Consider the following 23,074-nt stretch of genomic DNA (forward strand, 5'->3'; position numbering starts at 1 on the left):
GAGCCACCCAGGCTCCCCAAGGGTCATATTTTTAAAACAAGGCTCTGGGTTTTGCAAAGAATGGAATGGATGCGGAGGGTCAAGGAAAGTGGAAGCCAAGAGAACATATACAAAGCTATTACAGCAGTTAAGGCACATTGTTTATATTTATGTATATATAAGGGTGAACGCTTTCATGCCGATATTGGTCATCAACCCAAGGGGGGCAGCATGTTTGCATTTTTGACTTCTGAACATGGCTGTGCTTCTAGGCAGACATCATAAGCAAACCAGGCCCCTGGGACTGAGTTCAGTCTGAGGACGTTAATTTGATTATATCCCACAGCATTGGCCTACATTGTGTTTTTGAAATTTTGGATTAGTTGCCAACTACTTTTATTTTTAAATGCTGATTTTGGATTCTCTGGAGAAACCACACCACCTGGTAAGAATAGGTTGGCATTCCCACATGACAATAGTTGTCTGGGCTGGAGCTGAGAGGCAACTGTCCTCTGAAGAAGGGCATGAACCCTCTAGCTGTCCAGTGGAACTTCCTACAATAATGGAAATGTTGTGTATCTGTGCTGTCCAATTTGGAAGACACAGCCATATTTGGTCATGAGCACTTGAAATATGGCTAGTGTTACTGAGAAACTAAATTTTAAATTTTATATCATTTTAATTAATTTGAAGTTAAATAGCCACATAGGACTAGTGGCTACTATATTGAAGAGTGTAGTCCTAGCCTACCCCACTCCTCACTCTTCCTGATTATGTTCCTGACTGACATCACAAACTGACATAACTGCGACCCCTGTAACTAAGTGGGCTATGACTCCCCTATCTCACTATCTTTGATTTAAGATGGTGTGCTTTATTCATACTAAAATGACCCCCTTTTATTCCCATTTGCTATGAGGTTTTCTTTTTTAAAAACAAAATATAGAATAGATGTTGGCTATGGCCTAGTGCCTTATTTGCACAGGGAAGATTCTTTTAGCTTTTGAAATGGTTTTAAAAATTGAGATATGGGGAGCCTGGGTGGCTCAGTCGGTTGAGCGTCCGACTTCGGCTCAGGTCATGATCTTGCAGTTTGTAAGTTCAAGCCCCACATCGGGCCCTGTGCTGACGGCTCAGAGCCTGTTTAAGAGTCTGTGTCTCCCTCTCTCTCTCTCTCTCCCCCTCCCCCACGTGTGCTGTTTTTCTCTCTCAAAAATAAATAAAGATTAAATTAAAAAAATAAAAATTGAGGTATAATTGACATAGAATATTAGATTCACTTCAGGTGTACAACATAATGATTCAATATTTGTATATATTGAGAAGTGACCACCGTAATAAGTCTGGTTAACATTCATCACCATACACAGTTACAACTTTTTTTCTTGTGATGAAAACATTTAAGATCTACGACTAAAGAACAATGTCAAAGATTCATTTAACCCATTAGTGAGGAAACCAACAGGATGACAAAGCTGAGGTATATACTATCACTGAAATAAGACTGCAAAGTTGTGTACGAATGTACGCTTAATATTTTATGAGTCAATAAAATTGTAACCTTTGAGGGTTATCTTTTTTACTGGACAAATGATTTGCAATGTATCCATCTATAAGTTAATATCTGACTTTGCCCTAGTAGAAATACTATTTATTTATAATACATTTATAATAAATTGTAAATTGTAGCAATTACAAAAATATATGAAGGTCTTTAAAAATTATAAATAAATTAATTTATAACAGAGATCACAGGTATATTTCAGTAGAGCAGGGATCAGCAAACTGTGGCCCACATGCCCCGGTGGACCAAATCCAGCCCATCACCTGTTAACAGATTTCTTCACATCAAAGTTTCCCTCATTAAGTCATGGTAGAAAATTCTTTTGATGCCCCATTGCATTATGCTGACTTTAGGATTATTATAATAACATGTATACGTGAATTGGGCTTTCGATTTTTGTTTCACGTGCTCTTTGCTAGACATTGGAATTGGGATTATGTTAATTTCATAAACTGGATTATGCCTGGGCTACTTGCTCCCCATATTACCCTTTGTTTTTTATTGCTCTGACTTCTCATTCTAGCTTGCATAGTGCTTGACACACAGTAGGTGACAAATCAGTCTCTGTTGCTAGGACATGAAGCTGATTAGCTGTCAGGATGTGGAAGGACTTCCATATTGACAAGAAGGTTGAACTTGATGGCCTCTAGATTATGATCTAATAGTTCTTAAAAACATGAAATATTTTTTCTATTTCCTCCAGACTTAATGAAAATTTAAAGGAAATATAATTTTCTCTATCCTTGCTATTGTTTAATCTAATTGTAGCAAATTTAAAAGTGTAGTATATGGTATTGGGATGTTACCTCTTCTTCTTCTTGCTCTTCTTCCTCTTCCCCTTCCTCTTCTCCTTTTCCTTCTTTTTGGGCTTCTTTCCTCTTTTTCCTGCGATTTTCAATGACTTCAGGATCCCACTGATCTCTTCTGTATATGTACCCTGTACTACTGTGCTGCCTTTGCCCAGAAATTCTTTGGCATAAATCGTAGTCGGGGCACTAAGGAACAACATTAATAATTTTAACAAGCATCTTCAGTGATTCTGATGCTGACGGTGCATGCACCACACTTTAAGAAACAAAGGAAGCAGGAAACTTTAGAACCTTCCTGGTTCATTTTCTGATTTCTTTAGGCCATCTCCATGTGGAGATGGGATGGGTATTTATTGAGGACAGACTTCTACAGGCTTCCTAATTTTTCACAAGAAAGGTTTCAATCCACTCAGATCATCTTTATAATGTGTATTTGCCCTTCCTTACTCAGCAACCCAGAATAACCATACTGTGGGCCCTTGACAGAGACGACTGCCTTCAAATGTCTCCTATTTTCACTTGCAGAAACTGACTACCATAAGGGTGAGTCTGAAGGACATGCCTCAGAGCAGTGGTCTTCAAACTTCAGTGGGCATCAGACTCATGTAGAGGGCTTTGCAACACAGATAGCTGAATGCCACTCCCTAGAGTTCTTGACTCATTTTGGGGTGGTTTCTGAGAATATGTTTTTCTAACAAACTTCTGAGGGCTGCTGGTGCAGTTGGCTCTGGGACCGTACTCTGCGAACCACTGCTATAGTAGATCACTGGCCCTTTGCCATCTTTTTTTTTTTTTTTTTGTAATACAGACCCCTTGAGTATACGAGGAAAGCCATTGGCTTTTGCTTCAGAAAAGCAGACATACACAATAAAATAATTTCATATTATTATAATTTATGTATTATTAATATAATTAAATGTTATTATTTCATAGATGCTTAAGGATTCATAGATCCCAGGCTAAGAATTTCTGCTCTAGAAATTCCAAGATTTATGCCCAAATAAGGACAAACCATCAGAGAAATGTGTGTTGTACTGAGCTCTGTCTCACATTAGGTCTCTGTTGACATTCTAGTCATAGAAAACTTCCTTGGATACCCACTATCACACTTAAAACATAAAAACGGTGAAGGGCTTCATTCTCTATGTTAACGATCTTTTATATTGACACCCATGTAAGATATTTCTCTTATTTAAAATTTTAATTCTAATTCCTCTCATTTTGTTTCTTCCTGAGGAATGGCTTGTCTTTTCATGGACAATGTGAATTTTATATAAATGGTCACATTTCCTCTTTCTACTTTGGCTTATCAAACTCAGAAGTTATGCCCCAAATTTAGTAAACATTTGGAGGGTAATGGTCTGTATATCTGTACACTCTTGTTCTATACAATCTATGTTTTCCATGGCTTAGACTTTATATTTGGTTTTAGTTGTCTGAGATCTTTTCTTCACTCCCTTATACCACACGTTCACATGTGTGACACTCTCAAGGTCCATGTAGGAATTCTGATTGGTCTCCAACCACGACCTGTGGCAGGCGGCAGATTATACCATAGTCAGCACTGCAATACCTCTTCTCTCTCACAGCTAACCCTAACACACTCCCGGGTCCCAACATCTGAGCTGAGAATCATCCCATTTATCTTGAGCTGTCAAAACTTTTGGAGAACCAGGCAGTTATGAATATAAAAGCTTATAATCAATTTTCATATAAACAAACAGACTTGGCCTCAGTGAAGTCTTATCATTCTCACATGAAGCAGTTACTATTTTTGTAAAGAAGAAATCAAGCCTCTTAAATGTGATTTGACAAATTCTGTTGATAGAGAGATTGGGGATAGGACTCAGCCTGACTCTTAATCAAGGCTGAATGATGTTCTTTAACATTCATATGACCAAATCATTTGCTCCTTCTTTCGTTGTATTTAATTGTCAAACTTATCAGGTGTCTACTAGGCACACTATCTTGTGCTAGTTGATGTTTATATGAGTAAGACATAGTTCTTGCCTTCGAGTAAGGCAGAGTCCAGAAGAAAACAGACAATTACAACATAATAAGATATTATGATAAAAGAGAGCAATGTGAATGGTCATCAGAGAAGTATTTTACTTTCCTGTAGTAAGGTATAGGGGACATGGAGGAAGAGAGAGGGAGAGGAGGTGGAGGGAGAGAGAGAAGGAGAAAGTGAGAGTGAAAGAGAAAGAATGAGAGAGAATGAGTTAGTTAATATGTGTGTTGGTGTGGAAGAGGTGGTCATCAGGGAAACAGATGATGCCTGAACTGACTTTCAAAAGATGACTATGATTAAGCCTATTGAAAAGGCCGGGAGGGATTTCCTTTGGATGGAACTGCAGGTGTAAAAGCACAGAGGCATGAGAAGGAATAACTCAATCCCTATGATTGATACATAAATTGTTATTTCCTTGGGGCGCCTGGGTGGCTGGGTTGAGTAAGCATCTAACTTCGGCTCAGGTCACGATCTCATGGTTCTGAGATCTAGCCTCACATTGGGCTCTGCACTGACAGCTCAGAGCCTGCTTAGTTCTCCTGTCCCCCTTTATCTATGCCCTTCCCTTGCCCGTTCTCTCTCTCTTTCCTCAAAAATAAACACAACATTTAAGACATTGGACACTTAAACAGTTATTTCCTTAACTACTTAGTATTTTTGAAGATACTCCTTGAATTCCACCACTGTTAAAAAGAATGGTTCACTATGGTAGAAAAACAACTTACCTTAATATTGATTATTATATCAGGTTTCAAATTTAAATTTTTAATTAATTCTATTTGCTGCAAAGTAGTTATGGCATCCTGTGAAAGTGATGGTAGTTCAGTGACAATATAACCTGTTGAATAAAATATAATTTTTAAAGTTTTATAATGCCACCAATATATGAGAGCATGGACTTGTTATTACTTTATAAATCTCCTTTGCTTATTGATGAATATTAATGTAGATCTTAAAATCATCTGTCAAATATTTTTAATTAATAGTTAATTTTATTGCCACATGAAGTATAACTATGAATAATATTTGTCTGATAAGAAATAAAATCACTGAGCTGGGAGGAAACATCTTAAAAAATTCCAAATCAATTTCTTTTAAGCACATGAGGGGCCTAGGGAAGGAAATTCCATGCTAGTAATTCTTTGAACAGTTAGGAAAGCCCTGTGATGATAGTAAGGGTAATATATATGTACATAATATTTATATAAGTTATGGGGAGTAATAAAACACCAATGAACCTCCTCATACAGTTTAAAAACCAGAACATTATCAATACGATTTTTGCTTAGCACACTTACTGGCTTGCATTCCTACCCAGAAACCTAAATCTTCTCATGGAAATTCACCCTGTTTGCCATCATCACATTAATTTCCTTAATATATTTCTTTAATTATGTCACTCTTATGCTTGAGAAAATTTTCTCTTGTTAATAAAGTCTCAATTTTCTCAAAATTAAAGGACTTAGGTCAATTTTTCTCCTGTTTTAATAGGACTTTTTTTTTCTTGAAAGAACGGACAAATCATGGTTATTCAGCTTTGGATATTTGGCAGACATTTTATAAAAAGTGAATGGAGTGAGCTGGTCATTTCAACTGACAGTATTTGTTGCCAATTCTAAAATTCAAGCAAAAACTCAAATTTTAGAAAACATGTATCTATTGCCATAAGCTTTACAACTTCCTGATTTTTAAAACTTTTCTTGATGATGGGGGCGCCTGGGTGGCTCAGCTGGTTAAGCACCTGACTTTGGCCAGGTCATGATCTCATGGTTCATGGGTTCAGGCCCCGCATCAGGCTCTGTGCTGACAGCTCAGAGCCTGGAGCCTGCTTCAGATTCTGTGTCTCCCTCTCTCTCTCTGCCTCTCGCCTGCTCACTCTCTGTCTCTCTCTCTCAAAAAATGAACAAACATCAAAAAATTTTTTTCTTAAACTTTTCTTGATGAACTTGGTGGTGAAATTAACAAAAGTGATATTCTGGTATTGTATAATGAAAAGTGTTGACATTTGGAAGATCTGCACAACTCAGTAAACTAATATTTTCCTAATAATTACTCTATAGTACACCTCCAAATCATGCATGCATTCCAAGTTCAAGGTAGACCAATGGATTTTATTTTTTTATTTATTTTAAATGGTTATTTATTTTTGAGAGAGAGAAGGGGAGAGAGAGAACAAGCGGGGGACGGGCAGAGAGGGGAACAGAGGATCTGAAGCAGGCTCTGTGCTGACAGCAGAGAGCCCCATGCAGGGCTCAAACTCAGGAAGCCTGAGATCATGACCTAAGCCGAACTCAGATGCTTAACTGACTGAGCCACTCAGGTGCCCTTAGACCAACGGATTTTAATGTAACAGAGTTAGAAAAGGTCCTTGATATGGTTTCAGATTCTATAATGTAAATAACCTTTAAGAAACTTACCCTTGGTGAGTTTTGATGTAGGATCAATTATTCTAAAGGCTATTAAAATATACTTTCCTTTTCTAACTACATATCTGTGAAACTGGATTTTCCTCATACATTTCAACAGAAACAATGAATTGCAACAGATTAAGCAGAAGGAGACAGGAGAATCCAGCCAGCTAGGTCTTCTCTTAAGTCAGACATTAAAGAGATTTGCAAAAATATAAAACAATACCACTCTTCTCACTAAGTTTTTTGTTTTGAAGATTACAATTATTTTTTTAATAAAATATGCTATTAATGCAAACATGTGATGTTTTGTTACAATTTTTAAACAAATATTTTAAACATTTCTTAGTTTTAATTTATAATATGATAAATATTGATGTATATAACCCAAGTAAGCAAAAGCTCTTTTGGGGCCTCAACAAATCTTATAAGTATGAAGGAGTCTTAAAACTAAAAAGTTTGAGAACTGCTATGCAATGTCTAGAATAGTATGACTAAAGAAACAGTTATTAAGCATCTGTTGATAGATGAATGAATGTGTCTAATAAGCCAACCTCAAAATCCTCACTTGAGAACATGCTTATTACATACTCGTTTTTTCAATTTTACAAAAGCAGACCGAAAACTATCATGGCAATCCAAAATCTCATGAAATCCTTAGGCATTTCTCCTAAGATTTTTCAAACACTATGTATTGGATGCTACCCAGAGAAGCAGTCCTAAGTAGTTTGACTTCAAAAGGCAGAAAGGGAGATTTATTATCTTTAGTTTTGGATATATGAGCTATAATTATGATTCCCTCCCGTCTTGATACAATCTTTAATTTCCAACTTGGCTTATTCGTTTGCTTTTGCTGTTGTCTTTAAAAGACTGAAATATGGTCGTATTCTAAGGCATCCATTCTTTTTATTATTTTTTTATTCTCAAGTTAGTTAACATACAGTGTAGTCTTGGTTTCAGGAGTAGAACCCAGTGATTTATCCCTTACATATAACACCCAGTGCTCATCCTAACATGTGCCCTCCTTAATGCCCATTACCCATTTACCCCATTCCCATCAACCCTCAGTTTGTTCTCAGTATTTAAGACTCTCTTACGGTTTGCTAAGGCATCCATTCTATTCAAGGTTCCTTAAATGAACCCAACACACTCCTGCAAAAATTTAGCCACTGCATGCATTGGCACTGTCTCGGGAACTGAGCCAGACCTTTCTCCACTTGCTTCCTCCTGCTGTTCTTGCTTTTTGTTCCCCTGGCTTCCCCCTTCCCTAGTTTGGTTTGGATTCTATTGCTAAATTATCCTCCACTTGATTAACAACCTTATTGGAACTTGTCAAGGTATTGAGATGTGATGGCTGGCATTAAGCCATCACATTTTGAGGGTGAGTACTGTGGTGAAGGGGACTGCATGGTCTAGCCCTAGGTGGAATTCAACTCTTGTCCAGATCATCTCTCCTGATCACATATTGCCAGAGAACATCAGTCTCCAGAGTTCATGCCTTCCTCTTCTAAACAACAGGGGGATTACACAATACTTTTGTCCCTCTCATTCCCTCTGCTGGCAATGCTGCCCAACATCTGTGTATTACAAATGAATGATGGAAGCTTGACACTCCGTGTGCTGTGCTCATCAGCACCCTGTGTATTACTACAATCGCTGCCAGTGCTTGAACAGCTTATCAGGCATCCCAAGTGCAACTGTTTGTAGGTATCCTAAACCTCAGGCGTACATGTATATTGGAATGAGTTTAAAACTTGGTCTCTTTTGGGGCACCTCGGTGGCTCAATCAGTTAAGCATCCAACTTCGGCTCAGGTCATAATCTCATGGTTCACAAGTTCAAGCCCCGTGTCGGGCTCTGTACTGACAGCTCAGAGTCTGCAGCCTGCTTCAGATTCTGTCTCTCTCTCTCTGCCCCTTCCCTGCTCACGGTCTGTCTTTCTCTCTCGAAAATAAAATAAAAAAACTTGCTCTCTTTCCTAGTGGAAGCAGCAGAAAAATGGGTTGTTTCCATGGGGTTTGGTTCTCACCTGATAGGCCAGTATTTGGGCTGCCTGAATTTTCTGAGTGATGAGTTTTAGGGCTTTACCCATTGAGAGGTAGCCAGTATCATAATATCCAGACCCTAGGAATGTATCTATGGAAGAGATGTGGGAGAGTGGAAGGGCTTAGTTCTCTAGACCCAATTCTGGAAAGACATCATGAGGATACTTCCTGATAGATGGACCAGAGCTGCCAACCCCACTGCCAACCTCTCTAACCCCAGAGACATGTGTGGAGATGGAAGCATAGATGAGGACTTCCCCTCCGTGTCCCATATCTCCTTGACACCGTTACCAAGCCCTTACCCTCAATGCTGAAGATGGAGGAATGAAAGACCTCACACCACTCCTTGCTGCAAGGCTCTGATGTACTATCATGGGCAGAATAGACACTCTGCAGTCTAGTGCTCAGCCTGCATCACCCCCACCAAGGAAAAGCTGAAATACTGTCCATATGGCTGCCCAGGGGAAACTGACTGGCCCATGCCATCACTTTGTCCTCACTTCCTGGTTCAGTAGAATGAATTCCCACTTTTGCAAAACTGAAGATGGCATGCTACTGCTTTCAGACTGAAGTGACGCGAGATTCCGAGACATCAGGTAACTTATGTCCATCCAGCCCTAACATATACCTGATGTCATGCCAGCCTGATATGAGCGGATACACTTGTGACCAATGACTTCGAAGACAATCTACTAAGTGATACACCTGGGGCAGGGAATGCCCAGATTAGGGCTGTCTATCACTTACTGGAGAAAACGAGTTTTCTGGAGTCCAGAAACAGGGAGCAGAAAGGGACTTCTTAGGATGCCCAGGCATTGGCTCTACCTTTTTCTCTTGGGTGAGGATGTAGTTCAAGGAAACTGATTTTGGCCCAAGGCCAACACAGCATGACAGGTTGTGAATGAAAGGATTATAATTATAGATTGTGTAAGTTCCTTCTAAATAGCTATAAAAGTTCCAAGTATAAAAGGCTCTGGTATAGAAAAAAAAAATAAGATTCAATCTGGCAATACTCTACTGGGCAGTGTTCCCAGCAGTGCACATCTATCTGTCTTTAGGGATTTTAGAGTCATCAATTACCCCGCCTCACCTAGACCCTGGCCAGAGTTAATATCCCTGTTTTGAAAGCTCTTCACTTCCAATTTTGTTTCAATTTTTGTTTCTACCAGGCTGTTGGGTAGGACCAGACATCAGAAAGAATTCTTGCTGAGCAGAGACTTTTAAACTGCATTTAGTAGAGTGCAAGGTTGCACAGAAATTCCTCTGGGGACGTTACACAATAGGTGAGGGGAGTCCGGGCAGAAGAGACTCTAGGTCCTGCCCCCACTACAGCCTTTAAATGAGCCCAGTTGTGCATGCCTAGATCATAGGCATGCAATTACATGCTGAGAGTGTGGCCCTCAGATTCAAGAAATCACTTATACTGCCAGCTCCCAGGACACACACCAGTGCACAGCATGTCTAGGGGAAAGCGGAATACATTAAATGCTACGAGGGGATGCAGTCAGCAAAATCCAGAATGTAGGAAACTCTTATTAAACACATATAACTAGCTTTTTCAAAAAAGAAAACACAAGGTGATAGAAAGAGGTAGAGGGCATTTATACATTAAAAGGGATTTGAGACATACCAATCAATTGCAATGCGTGAAACTTGGTTGGATCCTGCTTCCAAAAACAAAACACAACAAAACAAAAATAAAAAAAAACAAAACTCAAAAATCAGCTAGAAAAAAAAATACACAAGGCAAATAATGAAATCACAGAGTGATTAGTAGGTAATTTACTATTAATTTTTTAGGTATGGTAATGTGAAACTAGGTTTAAAATAGTCCTTAACTTTCTGAGGTATATACTAAAGCATTTAAAGATGAACTGATATGATATGAATTAGTTTCAAAATAAAGTAGGTTTGGGACAAATGTGGGTAGGAGTTTACATAAAACAAGATTAGATGAGAGTTATCATTGAAGCTGGGTGATGGGATACATGGGGGGAATTTTATATAATCTCTTTACTTTTGTTCGACATTTTCCATAAGAGGTTAAAAAGGTTATAACCATCATAAATGGCATAGCTGAGTAGGTTTATTTTTTCATTTTTTTCTTTCTCTTTTTGCCAATATTTATAAATTTATACCATCTTTGTGTTGACCATGTAAAATACTCTAAATTTTTCAAGAAGGTGTGATGAAGTGTAAACAAAAAAGATATTTGCCTACCTATCTGTATGCATGTGTCAGTTTCAATCATTATGCTATTTAAGGTCACTTATTGACCTGTGTTAGAATTCTGTCATTGTCCTTTTTACCTTTTTACTCATTTAACCTCCCACATTCTGGGTGTTTTTCCCAAGTTCATCCTCTTTATCACTGAACAACAGAAAGACTGATAGAGTGTAAGTATATATACAATATATATACTAGATATACATATATATCTATGAATGGATGGATAGATATTGTTCATTCCATACATCATCTATATGTAGAGAAATCTTTCTACCTATAGATACGAATGATACATAGTTTGCAGTGACAAGTTGCTTTTGCTACTTCCATTATTGATTTGCTTCTGTAATCATGGTTTTTACTTTACTGCATTTTATTTTTATCCCTCTATTTTAATAGTCACCATGTCTTCTCTATAACGCAGCTTTCTAAGTTTTTCCTCTTTCATTCAATAAATCTATTTCAGGTAGCTGATTTTCTTCCCAGCAAATCTTTATTCTTCTTCCTTCTTTTGCAAATGTCACAGGATTTGTTCTTTTCTGTTTAGTCATTCTGAGCTTCGGTAGTCTTTGTCTTGAGAAATTAGGCCCCAAACCCCTGCTGAGCATCTGTTTGAATGTAGAGAGACTTCTTGGGTCCAGAGTGAGAGGGTAGACTGGATAAACAGACTGAAGCCTGCCAATATCTGGAGCCAGAGGCTAAGCTGTTGCCATTCTAGGTCCCACTCCTGCCTTGTAAGTATGGGTTAATGCAGAGAAGCCTAGCCATAGACAGGACTTAGTAATAAAACTGAATGAATGGGAAAGCAGTCAGCAGAGGCTGTCACCACCGTGAGAAGTACCACAGCAGAGTGTCGATGCTTTTGCTGGATAACACGATGCTCGCAGAAGATTGAACAATTTAAACTTATCTATTTATTTACGTTACAAGGGTAGAATCTGAAGAATATTGAATAATTGAATTGAATCTGAATAATGAAGTAAACAAGCAAAGAAAAGTATCTAAACCGCTTAACTGAACTCAGGCTCTGGGATTCCTGCAAGAGGGCAAAGGAAAGAGCAACTCCAGAACTTATGCGTGCCTCAGATAAAGCATGAATTTTAAGGCTGCTTTGATAGCCACCAATTTATAAAAATAAACATACCAAAGTGAGAAACTTCCAGGGAGTTGAGCTTCTCCAACATTAGCTTCATGACAAGTTCATCTGGAATGCTTTGACCACTGAGCAGCATTGATTGCAACTAAGAACATGCACAGATACCACACATTAGAATATAATATATTTGTGATACAGAGCTTTTTTAAACAAAAATTCTAATAACTTTGAAACTTAGATTTACCATAACTCCTGATTCAGTTTCACTGGCAATCTGTTCTTCCAAAATTGGTAAAGCTAAAATATGAATTCAAAATGTTAGCACAAACTGATATTAGAATTGCCAAATTAAGAAACACATTTGTGTTTATTTTTAAGTTTATTTATTTTGAGAGAGAACATGTACATGAGTGGGGGAGAAGAAGAGAGAGAGAGAGAGAGAGAGAGAGAGAGAGAATCCCAAGGAGGCTCCCTGCTGTCCACGCCAGCCTCCAACTCACGAACTCTGAGATCATGACCCCAACTGAAACCAAGAGTTGGACACTTAACCAACTGAGCCATCCAGGCACCCCATATTTGTGTCTTTTATAACTGGTAATAAAGATTAATTTTGTTAATTAAAGATTAGTTAAATATTTGTATATCACTTTAAGAGTTTACAAAACACATTTACATACATTATGTCATTTAAGCCTATCCAAAGCATGAGGCAGCAGAAAGTATTCCACAGAGAACTTGTCTCTGCCCCCGGATAGCTAAAGGATCTTGAGGAAGCTAACTTCTTAAATACTTTGGGCTTTGCATGCTTATGCCCTGTATCATATGCAAGAGAATATGAGGATGAAATAACATTGTGTATATGACAGTGATTTGGAATTATAAAGTGTTACTCAAAAGAATACACTAGTATTATTAGTCCAGTTCCTTTTTTTATGTCAAACCCTTTATTTTATGTTTTCTTTTTTTCTTTTTAAGTCTTTGTTTAAACTCTGTTTAGTTACCATTCAGTGCAATACTGGTTTCAGTAGAATTCAGTGATTCATCATTTACCTACAACACCCAGTGCTCATCGTAGTAGTCCAGATAATTTTATAACCACAGAGTTATATCTAGAACCCATTAATTTTGCACTCTGATTATATGAAAGGAAAGAATGCCATCAAGAAATGTAAATAGATAAGCACTGATTAGAAAAAGGGGGCCTGAGGTTAGAATTCCAATGATTTGTTTCCTTTTTAAGAGGAAATATTCCATCCCTTGTGGAAGACATCCTGGGACAGAAATGACAGGGGCATGACCTAGGGAAGGACTCAGAAATTATGTTCCCAGCTGCTAGTAATCAATGGATTGTGCTGTACCAGATTGCAATTTCATTAACAGCACATGGAATCCTCATTTCATACCATTCTTGCCAAAAATGATTATAGGAACTTTAAAGATTCCTTGTCAGTTTCATAGGCGAATATGAATCAGTATTATTTTAATTAGCATTTCTTTGAATAAAAATGGAGTTAAACTCTTTTTTCATATATTTGTCTATTTTTATTTCTACTTAAAAAAAAGTTTATTTTGAGAGAGAGAGAGCATGAGTATGGGGAGAGGCAGAGAAAGAGGGAGAGAGAGAAAATCCTAAGCAGGCTCCATGCTGTCAGCATGAAGCCCAAAGAAGGGCTTTATCCCACGAATTGTGAGATCATGACCTGAGCTGAAATCAAGAGTTGGACGCTTAACCAGCATGCCATCCAGGTGCCCCTATTTCTACTTTTATGAATTGCTATTCATTCTTCTGCTTATTTTTCTTTTTTTTTTTAAACTGTTTTTCAATTTTTTTAAACGTTTTATTTATTTTTGAGACAGGGAGAGACAGAGCATGAACAGGGGAGGGTCAGAGAGAGGGAGACACAGAATCCGAAACAGGCTCCAGGCTCTGAGCTGTCAGCACAGAGCCTGACGCGGGACTCGAACGCACGGACTGCGAGATCATGACCTGAGCCGAAGTCGGCCGCTTAACCGACTGAGCCACCCAGGTGCCCCCTTCTGCTTATTTTTCTATTAGGACATATACAGCTGTATTGATTAAAAGAATATTTTATATAAAGATGTCAGTCCTCATTTTATATACTGCAAAGAATGCAAAACAAAATAAAAAATAAAATTTATCATCAAAAATATTAAGTCTTGAAACATGCTCCCAAGAGCAGCTGTGAGCGTTCCTTCTCTTCCCATCTTCCATAGGGAGACACTTAAGACACACATGTCCCCAGCAGGTCTAAATGAGAAAATTAGAGAATTGGAGGCAGAAGAATGGAGTCAAAGACATTTCATAAACCATCCTAAAGTCTATGAACAAAACTAGGACTAACAGAAAGGCAAAATATGTCTGATGCTATGAAGATTATGAAGATGATATTATGAAAATGATATTCACTGGGTTTATAGTGACGTGTGATAAAGCAATTATGGCAAAATGTTAATAACAGAATCTAGATAGTACAATTCTTTACATTTTTATGCATATTTGAAAGTTTTATAATAAAATATTGGGGGGGGAGGTAAAATTTACCTTCTACACGAATACATTTCCATGCTTGTGTTATCTGACGGGCTAAGGTTGTCTTCCCAACCCCCTAAAAAAGAAAGATGTTATTTAAAACCCAAAAGAACAGTCATTTGCCAGAGAAACAGATATTCACATTTAAAAGATTATATTCATGGTTACAATACATGAATATTATCAAGTAAATTTTTTGTCGGCAAAAAAAATGAACAGCAGACCTTAGATATTTATAGCATAATTTTTCTCTATAAGAGTCACATTTGCCACATTTTATGAAATGATTTAAATAACATTTTTAAATTAAGAAAATATCCCTGAAACCAGGAAGCTGTACCATTATGGCATTACAGGTACTGTCCTCTTTTGATTATCAAATTTTGTAATTTTGAATACATATCATGATTCTACTGAAACCCGTCACTTTATTTCCTTTCTAAAGTTTATAACTATGAATGTTTTGACAGACTTCCATTTAGTAACTTCCAAGAGCAAAAAATTCCTTCTTAATGGACATCTTTGAAAAGTGTCATCTTTTAAAGAGAAAAGATCACTTTAATGAAGTAACATTTGTACCTGACTGCTCTTACTGTTGACTCTTAAAACTCTATTATATGTTAAGAAACATAATGAAAATTACTGGAACTATTTCTTGGTACCTGTCCCAGGGTCTACATAAAATTAAATCAAGGATGGGATTCAGCCTTCGGTCTCTGCTATTCTGGGGGGCCTCTTTAATTAACCAGCTCAGTTTCTCTAATGGTAACTACCAACTAGCTCAATGGCTAAAAATACCTCTCATCTAGAGGTCCTTACTAGAAATGCCTAGAAAGGCAGGCTATCTTATGACAGCCAGTTCTGGTTTCTTTTTATTTTGTGGAAAGATAATATATAGGTCTGCTAATGCACTTTGAGTAAAGGTGAGGCACATTGCCTCTCAGTAGCTTCAGATATTAATGGGAGAGGCTCCCCGTTTGACTCCATAGTGTCTTGCCTTCAAATACTCAGAGAGTCTCACAACAAATTAAACAGAAAATTTTATATGTCAATTGTGTCTAAAATAACCTGGATCACAGACTACTAACAATTTTCATGGTGCAATGTTTTAATTAATTTCTTCATAATATAAAAACAAAGATAAGTACAATGTCAGTTCCTTTCCAATTATAAGTGCAGAAGAGAAGAGAAAGCTATGAAATTACCACCAATATTATATTAGTTTTTAAGTCATACAACTAAAGTCTAACACTGAAAGAAGTCATCATACTATGTAGTTTTCATTCTTGTATGGTAACATAATATTATGATTTTTAAAATAAAAAAATATTAAATAATAAGTTACAAGAGATAACTTACTGGTTTCCCAAATATAACAAAGCAAACAGGTTTAGACAGCAAAAAGTTATATTCAGCTTCATCTTCATTAAATATATCTGCAAAAGGATACTCTTCTGTATTCTCTTCAGAATTCATAATATAAAATACTACAATAAGAAAAAAATGAGATTTTTAGTGACTAATTCAGTTGGAAAAGGCAGGCAGGTTAGGGAAAATGAGAATATCCTGAGAATTTACTTAGCCCCAAAGCCATTCCACACCACTAAACACAAGGATTTTTCCCATACTGACAAAAAAGTTAAACTCATCTATTAAAACAGTAATAAGCTTAGTTTGAGACAAAAACCAAAATCTAGTTATACATTATACAAGACAGCTAAAACAAAATGTTTCAGAGAGATTAAATTAAGGGAAAAATACATACATGCAAACATACACATATTTGTGTGTATTCAATTAAAGATCAAATTACATATGCTATACACATATATGTTATGCAGTTACACACACACACACGTGTGTGTGTGTGTGTGTGTGTGTGTACATGTGTAGGGACTACTAATGGGTCTAACAGAAATCCAAATCCAATATGTAGAACTGAAAAAAAAAGAACATATATATAACAATATTTATAAGATGTAGCTAAAGTATTTAGAAGCATTAAATACATTAGAGCCAAAGAAAGTCTGAAAAGTACATGAAATAAGCTCACCACTTTTAAGATGTTAGGGGGAAAAAACCCAGGAAAAATAGAAAAATATATTTTAGAAGTTAATAAAATAGAAAACAAACATATAGAGAGAGGGTCACCAAAGCTAAACAGCGGTATTTTGAAAAAACGTAAAAATAGAAAACTTCTGTCAAGATTGTTCAAGTAAAGAAAACAGATGGCACAATTAAACAATATTAGACATTAGGTTTTTAGAAGTATGGTTTCTTATATCTTAAAACAGATTTGTCTATTTTTGTTGTTGTTTATTTCTAACTTTCGTTAATCAGAGTATGTTCTCTGATTTCAATTTTTCAACTTTTTGAAATTTGTTGAGGCTTGCCTCGTGGCCTAGTGCATGGTAGTTGTTTTTTTTTTTTAATGTTTATTTATTTTTGAGAGACAGAGAGAACATGAGCAGGAGAGGGGCAGAGAAAGAGGGAGACACAGAATCCAAAGCAGGCTCCAGGCTCTGAGCTGTCAGCACAGAGCCCGATGCGGGGCTTGAACCCATGAACCGTGAGATCATGACCTGAACCAAAGTCAGACGCTTAACCGACTAAGCCACCCAGGCACCCCAAGTGCATGGTAGCTTTTTAAAAAGTTCCCTGATTCCTTGAGAAGGATATGTGATTTATGTCTGATGCAGTGTACTTTAAATGGACTACAGAATAACAATGCTGCAGATAGAATATAGATAATGCGAGGATACCACAAACAAGGTTATCCCAAATAAACTGATATTATTTCTAAGAATTGATAAATTCCTAGAAAAATCAACTTCTCAAGAAAAAAAAGAGGAAACCTAAGTGGATAACCATAAGGAAACAGAGTCAGTAACTAAAAATCTTCCCACAAAAAGTATAATTGGAGGAAAGTGGGTGAGAGGACCAGAAGGTGGGGCTTAGTGTGTTTCTCTTAGGGAGGCCTCTGCCCTGCCAGGGTCTTTACAGAGGCCCTGGGCCCCAATTTCATAGTTTATTTTGACCAAAGACTTTATGAGGAGGTGGAGAGCCACCTCTGTTCTGTCAGTTTTTGCTCAGGAAGGGGATGGGGGTAGCCAAAGTCTCCTTGGCTTCTTTCGTTTGAAAATAAATTGTGTCTTTGGGGAAAAAATAAAAGAAACCAGATGGTTTTTTGAAGAACTCCGGACGTACAAGCTTCCAGATACTCTTTCAAACAAAAGATAAAGTGGAGACTTCTTATATCAGTTTACGTATCTCATATAACCTTTACCTAAACCAGAGAGAGTGTGAGAAAGCAAAATTATGTACCAATTTCATTCATGAACAAGATTTTAAAAATCCTAATCAAAACATTAGCTAACTGAATCCAGCAATATATGAACAAGGTAATAACATCATGACCAAGTTGGGCTTTCCCCAGGAACTCAAGGTTGTTGAGAAATTAATTTATCATATTAAAACAAAAGAGAAAAACTCCACGATCATCTTAATAGATGTAGAAAAAGTGTAACACAATTCAACACCCTTTAATGATTAATAAAAATCTCTTAGCAACTAGGAAAAGAGGGGAATTTCTTTAATCTGATAAAAGGTATTAACAAAAGACAAACATATTTAATGATTAAATATTAAAAATGTTCTTTTCAGGGGTGCCTGGGTTGGTTAAGAATCTGACTCTTGGTTTCAGCTCAGGTCATGATCATAATCTCGTGGTTTCATGGGTTCGAGCCCCATGTTGGGCTCTGTGCTTGATAGTGTGGAGCCTGCTTGGGATCCTCTCTCTCTCTTTGCCCCTCTCCCACTTGCACTGTCTCTGTCTCTCTCAAAATACAAATTAGAAAACTTTAAAAAAATGTTCTTTTCAGGTAATAACAAGACAAAAGAAAGAAAACTAATTATTCCCAGTTGATATGATTGTCTACATGAGAAACAAACATATCACAGATAAATTTTGAGAATTAGCCTGATAACCCAATTTGCTGGATTCAAAATTATACAAAATTCAGTTGCATTTCCCTTTTTTTAATATTTATTTTTTAATTTTTGAGAGAGCGTGAGCAGGGGAGGGGCAAAGAGAGAGATGGACAGAGTATTAAAAGTGGGCTCTGCACCAACAGCAGTGAGCCCAAAGCGGGGCTCGAACTCATGAACCGCTAGATCATGACCTGAGCTAAAGCTGGATGCTCAACCAACTGAGCCATCCAGGTGCCCCCAGTTGCATTTCTATACACCATTATACACCACGACTTGCTAGAAAATGTAACTGAAGATAAAAAAGACTTATTTTTGCAGCAAAATAATAAAGTAACCAGGATTAAATATTATAAAACGTATACAAACTCTTTACGGAAAAATGACAAAATCTTATGAAATGACTTTAATGAGCAGAGTTCAAAAATGGAACCAGCGGTCTGAAATGCTGTTCATGAAACAATAAAAAATGGATTATGGGGGCTATATGCTTCCAGGTAAAGGGATATGATTATATTTCTCTGTGGAATTTAAGACTATTCAAATGGACTTAATATACCAATATTATTTTATAGTGTCATTATGAAAAAAAAGACATAATAAGAATTATTACCAGTATACTAAAAAGATTGAGAAGAAAACCTCATGACAAAAGAACTAAAATTTCAAGCTTTTTTTAGTACCAAAAAAACAAGTAATGCTACTATAAAATCTAATTATAAGGGAGAAAATGCATCTAAACCTTTTATAGAGGTGGTGCATTTATTAAAGAGTCTCTTTTAAGTACACTAAAACCAGGGCCCTAAGGCCTGGGGTGGGGACATTTAGGTGGATATCTGAGTACTTCGAACCCTAAGATTTATGTGTGTGAGGCAGGAAGCTAGGCATGAGTGAGTGATAGGAGGATGGACCTTAGACGTCCTGATGGAGATGCCCAATGGAGAACCACCTGGGGACCACCCCATTCCACCCATCTAAGGTCACAACATCCCAGCAGAGGAAGAATTGAGTTTGTTGTGCTTGTTGCACTTGTGCAGACAGCACCCTGTTGTCCTTATTTGGTGTATGCCTCTAGAATAGAAATAATGTTGTTGTTTTCTACCTAGTGCAGGCATTTTGAATACATCTTGGGAAAGGGTATGTTCAGTTGGCTAATTATTATATAATCCAGGCCTGTTACCCAAATGTTGCTACCTTAGGACCCACTCAAAAAAAAAAAACTGATATAAGCCTACACCCTGGGGTTTCTGGGGCCTTTGTCTCTCTTGACTGGCCCGCTCCTCCCTTGGAGTGTACTTGAGTAAAACTTTGCTCTGCTTTACTTTCCCTTTGCTGTCCTGTAATTCTTTTTTTTTTTTTTTTTTTTTTTTGGGACAGAGAGAGACAGAGCATGAACGGGGGAGGGGCAGAGAGAGAGGGAGACACAGAATCGGAAACAGGCTCCAGGCCTGTTTGGCCATCAGCCCAGAGCCTGACGCGGGGCTCGAACTCACGGACCGCGAGATCGTGACTTGGCTGAAGTCGGACGCTTAACCGACTGCGCCACCCAGGCGCTCCCCTGTAATTCTTTATTGTGGCGGCAAAAAGAACTCAGGCTTCTTCCCTTTTCCATCTAACACTCAGTAGCACCTGGAATGCCTTGCACTGACAGAAGTAGCTCCTTCCTCATCTCTGGAAGGATAGCAGCCTCTCCTTGCATCACCTGAGGCAGACACTTCAGAAAACAATGCTTGCCCTCCACAAGATCTGCTTCAACTTCCTCATAGCTTTTAGACCAGTAACTGGGGTCAAGCATCAGCCCAGCCTGGCTGTGGAGGCACTGGTACAGGAAGAAAGGTATTGTGCACCTAAAGAATTGGAGGGCCTGGCTATGACGTACCAACAGGAATCAGGAGAACATACCTACAAAAGGATCTTGAGGGTGCTGAGTGGGGGAATGGAGACTAGATGAGAGTTTATTGATACGTGGGCTCTCTCCCATGACTCAAGGTGTTAACATCCTGACTAGGACACCTGGGGTGGGTCCTGATTCACTGCTGGTAAGGTTCCTTGAAGCTTGGAAAAGAACAACAGCCTGTAGTAAATGTGGTGGAAATGCTGGAACTGCCTTGGTAGAATATAGAGTAGTGTGTCAAAGGCTCGAGGAGGTGACATGTTAAATGGATTTCACATATGAGGCTAGAGAACTCATAAGCCAACTCTGCTTGTTGGGATGGCCAGAGGACACTCCCCTCATTAAGGCTATAAGGAATGAACTAGTAAGGGGGCACTAGTATCCTTAATAAGCTCAGTGGTGGCTGTTCTTTGTAGGCCAGGACTGAAGGTAGGGGAAAGGCTGCTACGATACTGGGGTTCCATGTTTCAGTGGGGATGACAGGGTCTTGAAGAGCGGAGGCCAGATGGCAGCACTTAACCATCAGAAACAAAGTAGGTGTAATTACTACAATGGGCAGGAAGTCCAGAATGGCAACAAGCAAGATCCACAGAAATCTATGGCAATGGTTAATAAACCATGGAATTTCTAGGGGGTGAAATGGATGAGCAGTGAACGAAAATGTTCATTAACTTACTTTTCTAAAAATGACAAAGGACAAGTGAATCAAAGGCTGATGTCAGCAACCACAGTGGAAAATCATGATCCTTGCCTAGTTCTTAGCTCCAGAGCCCATTTATTCAAGGGGAGGCAAGGAGTCCTCGAGAATAGACCCTACAACACCGTAACAATTATTTACAATAGGGATTCCCCAATTCTTCCTTCTCCAAGGGAACCTACAACCATTAACTGGGGAAATACACACTGTGGAAATGGGATTATCCTCCTCTTTCAGAGCCTACAGGACATAGGGTCTGAGCTGACACCAACACCAGCAGATACAAAATGCCATCATGGCCTCCTGCTGGTGTGAAAGCAAATGGAGAACCAGTAATAAATGGAGTCTTGGCTCAAGTCTGTCTTACAGTGCAGGATCTGCAGGATCACCTCGTGGTTCTTTTCCTGGTCCCTGACTATGTGATGGGGATTGCAGCTGGCAAAATCTTCCCAGTCGTTCCCTGCCTGTGGAGTAAGCACCACTGTGGTAGAAAAGCCAAGTGGAAGCTCATGAAATAAATAGTAAGTCATTCCAAATGCAATGGAAAGGTGTTACCCAAAACTATCTAAAAGATAGCCCTGCTTAATTCTCCAGTGTGATTTGTTATAAAAACCAGATAGATCATGACAGATGATGGGGGACTCCTGAAAACTTAACCAAGTGATAGCCCCACTCGTAATTGTGCAGATGCGATCTTTACTAGTCAGACACAGCTTCTTGTCCTTGGTATGCAGCTACTCATCTGGCAAATGTGTTGTGTTTTTTTAAAATCCCCCTCAGAAAAGATTAGAAACAGTTTGTATTCACTTAGAACAGTCAGCAAGGAACATTCAGGCTTGCCCCAGGACTCTCCTGCTCTTTTAACAGCTATAGTACAAAGGGGTCTTTTTGATCCCTTGTTGATATATTATCAATATTGATAATATCAGAGCCTGTGAGCAGGAAGTGGCAAGTGTTCTGGATGGCTTCATAAGACACATGAGCAGCAGAAAGTGGAAGATAAATCTACAAACATTTAAAGCCCTGTTACTTTGGTGAGTTTTTAAAAGACCAGTGGTCTGGGACATTCCGAGATGTTCTCTCCAAGGTGGAGGACAAGTTTACTATACCTTATACCTTCTACCTCTAAAAAAAAAAAAAAAAAAAAGAGGTGCAGTATTTTATGTCTCTTTAGTTTTTGGAGACAGCCTGTAGCATACTTAGGAATACTGTTCTGATTCATATAATGGGTGACTTGGAAAGCTGTCAGTTTTGAGCGAACCTCAGAGCAACAGAGAGCTCTGTAGCAGTTTTAGTCTATGGTACCAGAGGCCTGCTTCTTGGGCCATATACCTGGCCAGATCCCATGATGCTAGAGGGAGACACCTACAGTAGGTGAGAATACTTTTGGAGTCTTAGGAAAGCCACAACAGAAACCTCTCGGTGTAGATCATTGCTGTCTGCAGCAGAGAACCACTCCCCATTCAAAACGCCGCTCCTGGCAATGCTCTGGGCTCTGGGAGAGAACGAATGCCTGGCCATGGGACATCAAGTGACTATGCAACTGGAAGTGCCCATCATGAACTGGGTACATTAGATCTAGTCCTCAAGTTGGGCAGGCACAGGGGCAATCCACTGAATGACAAAAATGGAACGCTGGGATCAGGTCCAAGCATGTCTGGAGGGTACAAATGAGTTTTATAAATAAGCAGCCCAGACACCATGTCATCTATCTTTTGCTTATCAATGTCTCTTTTTCAGCTCAGACATCATAAGGAATTCCCTAGGAACTTATAAAAAGTCATGGATGAATCATGATATATTGG

General features: G+C 38.3%; 1 protein-coding gene across 2 annotated transcripts in view; it reads right to left on the reverse strand.

Annotated features, from left to right (window-relative positions):
• The window catches only part of AK9 (adenylate kinase 9), a 133,149-nt gene that overhangs the window by 106,513 nt on the left and 3,562 nt on the right, over positions 1-23,074 (reverse strand). For both annotated transcript variants that reach the window (XM_078447206.2, XM_081795772.1), the window contains exons 2-7: positions 16,051-16,178; positions 14,704-14,767; positions 12,385-12,437; positions 12,189-12,285; positions 5,089-5,201; positions 2,350-2,538 (exon numbers count right to left, since the gene is read on the reverse strand). In XM_078447206.2, coding sequence (XP_078303332.2) covers positions 2,350-2,538; positions 5,089-5,201; positions 12,189-12,285; positions 12,385-12,437; positions 14,704-14,767; positions 16,051-16,167 — 633 coding nt within the window. In that variant the 5' untranslated portion in view covers positions 16,168-16,178. The remainder of the gene's footprint in view (positions 1-2,349; positions 2,539-5,088; positions 5,202-12,188; positions 12,286-12,384; positions 12,438-14,703; positions 14,768-16,050; positions 16,179-23,074) is intronic.

Source organism: Panthera onca, chromosome B2 (genome assembly GCF_046562875.1).
Source record: "Panthera onca isolate mPanOnc1 chromosome B2, mPanOnc1 haplotype 2, whole genome shotgun sequence".
Classification (NCBI taxonomy): Eukaryota; Metazoa; Chordata; class Mammalia; order Carnivora; family Felidae; genus Panthera; species Panthera onca.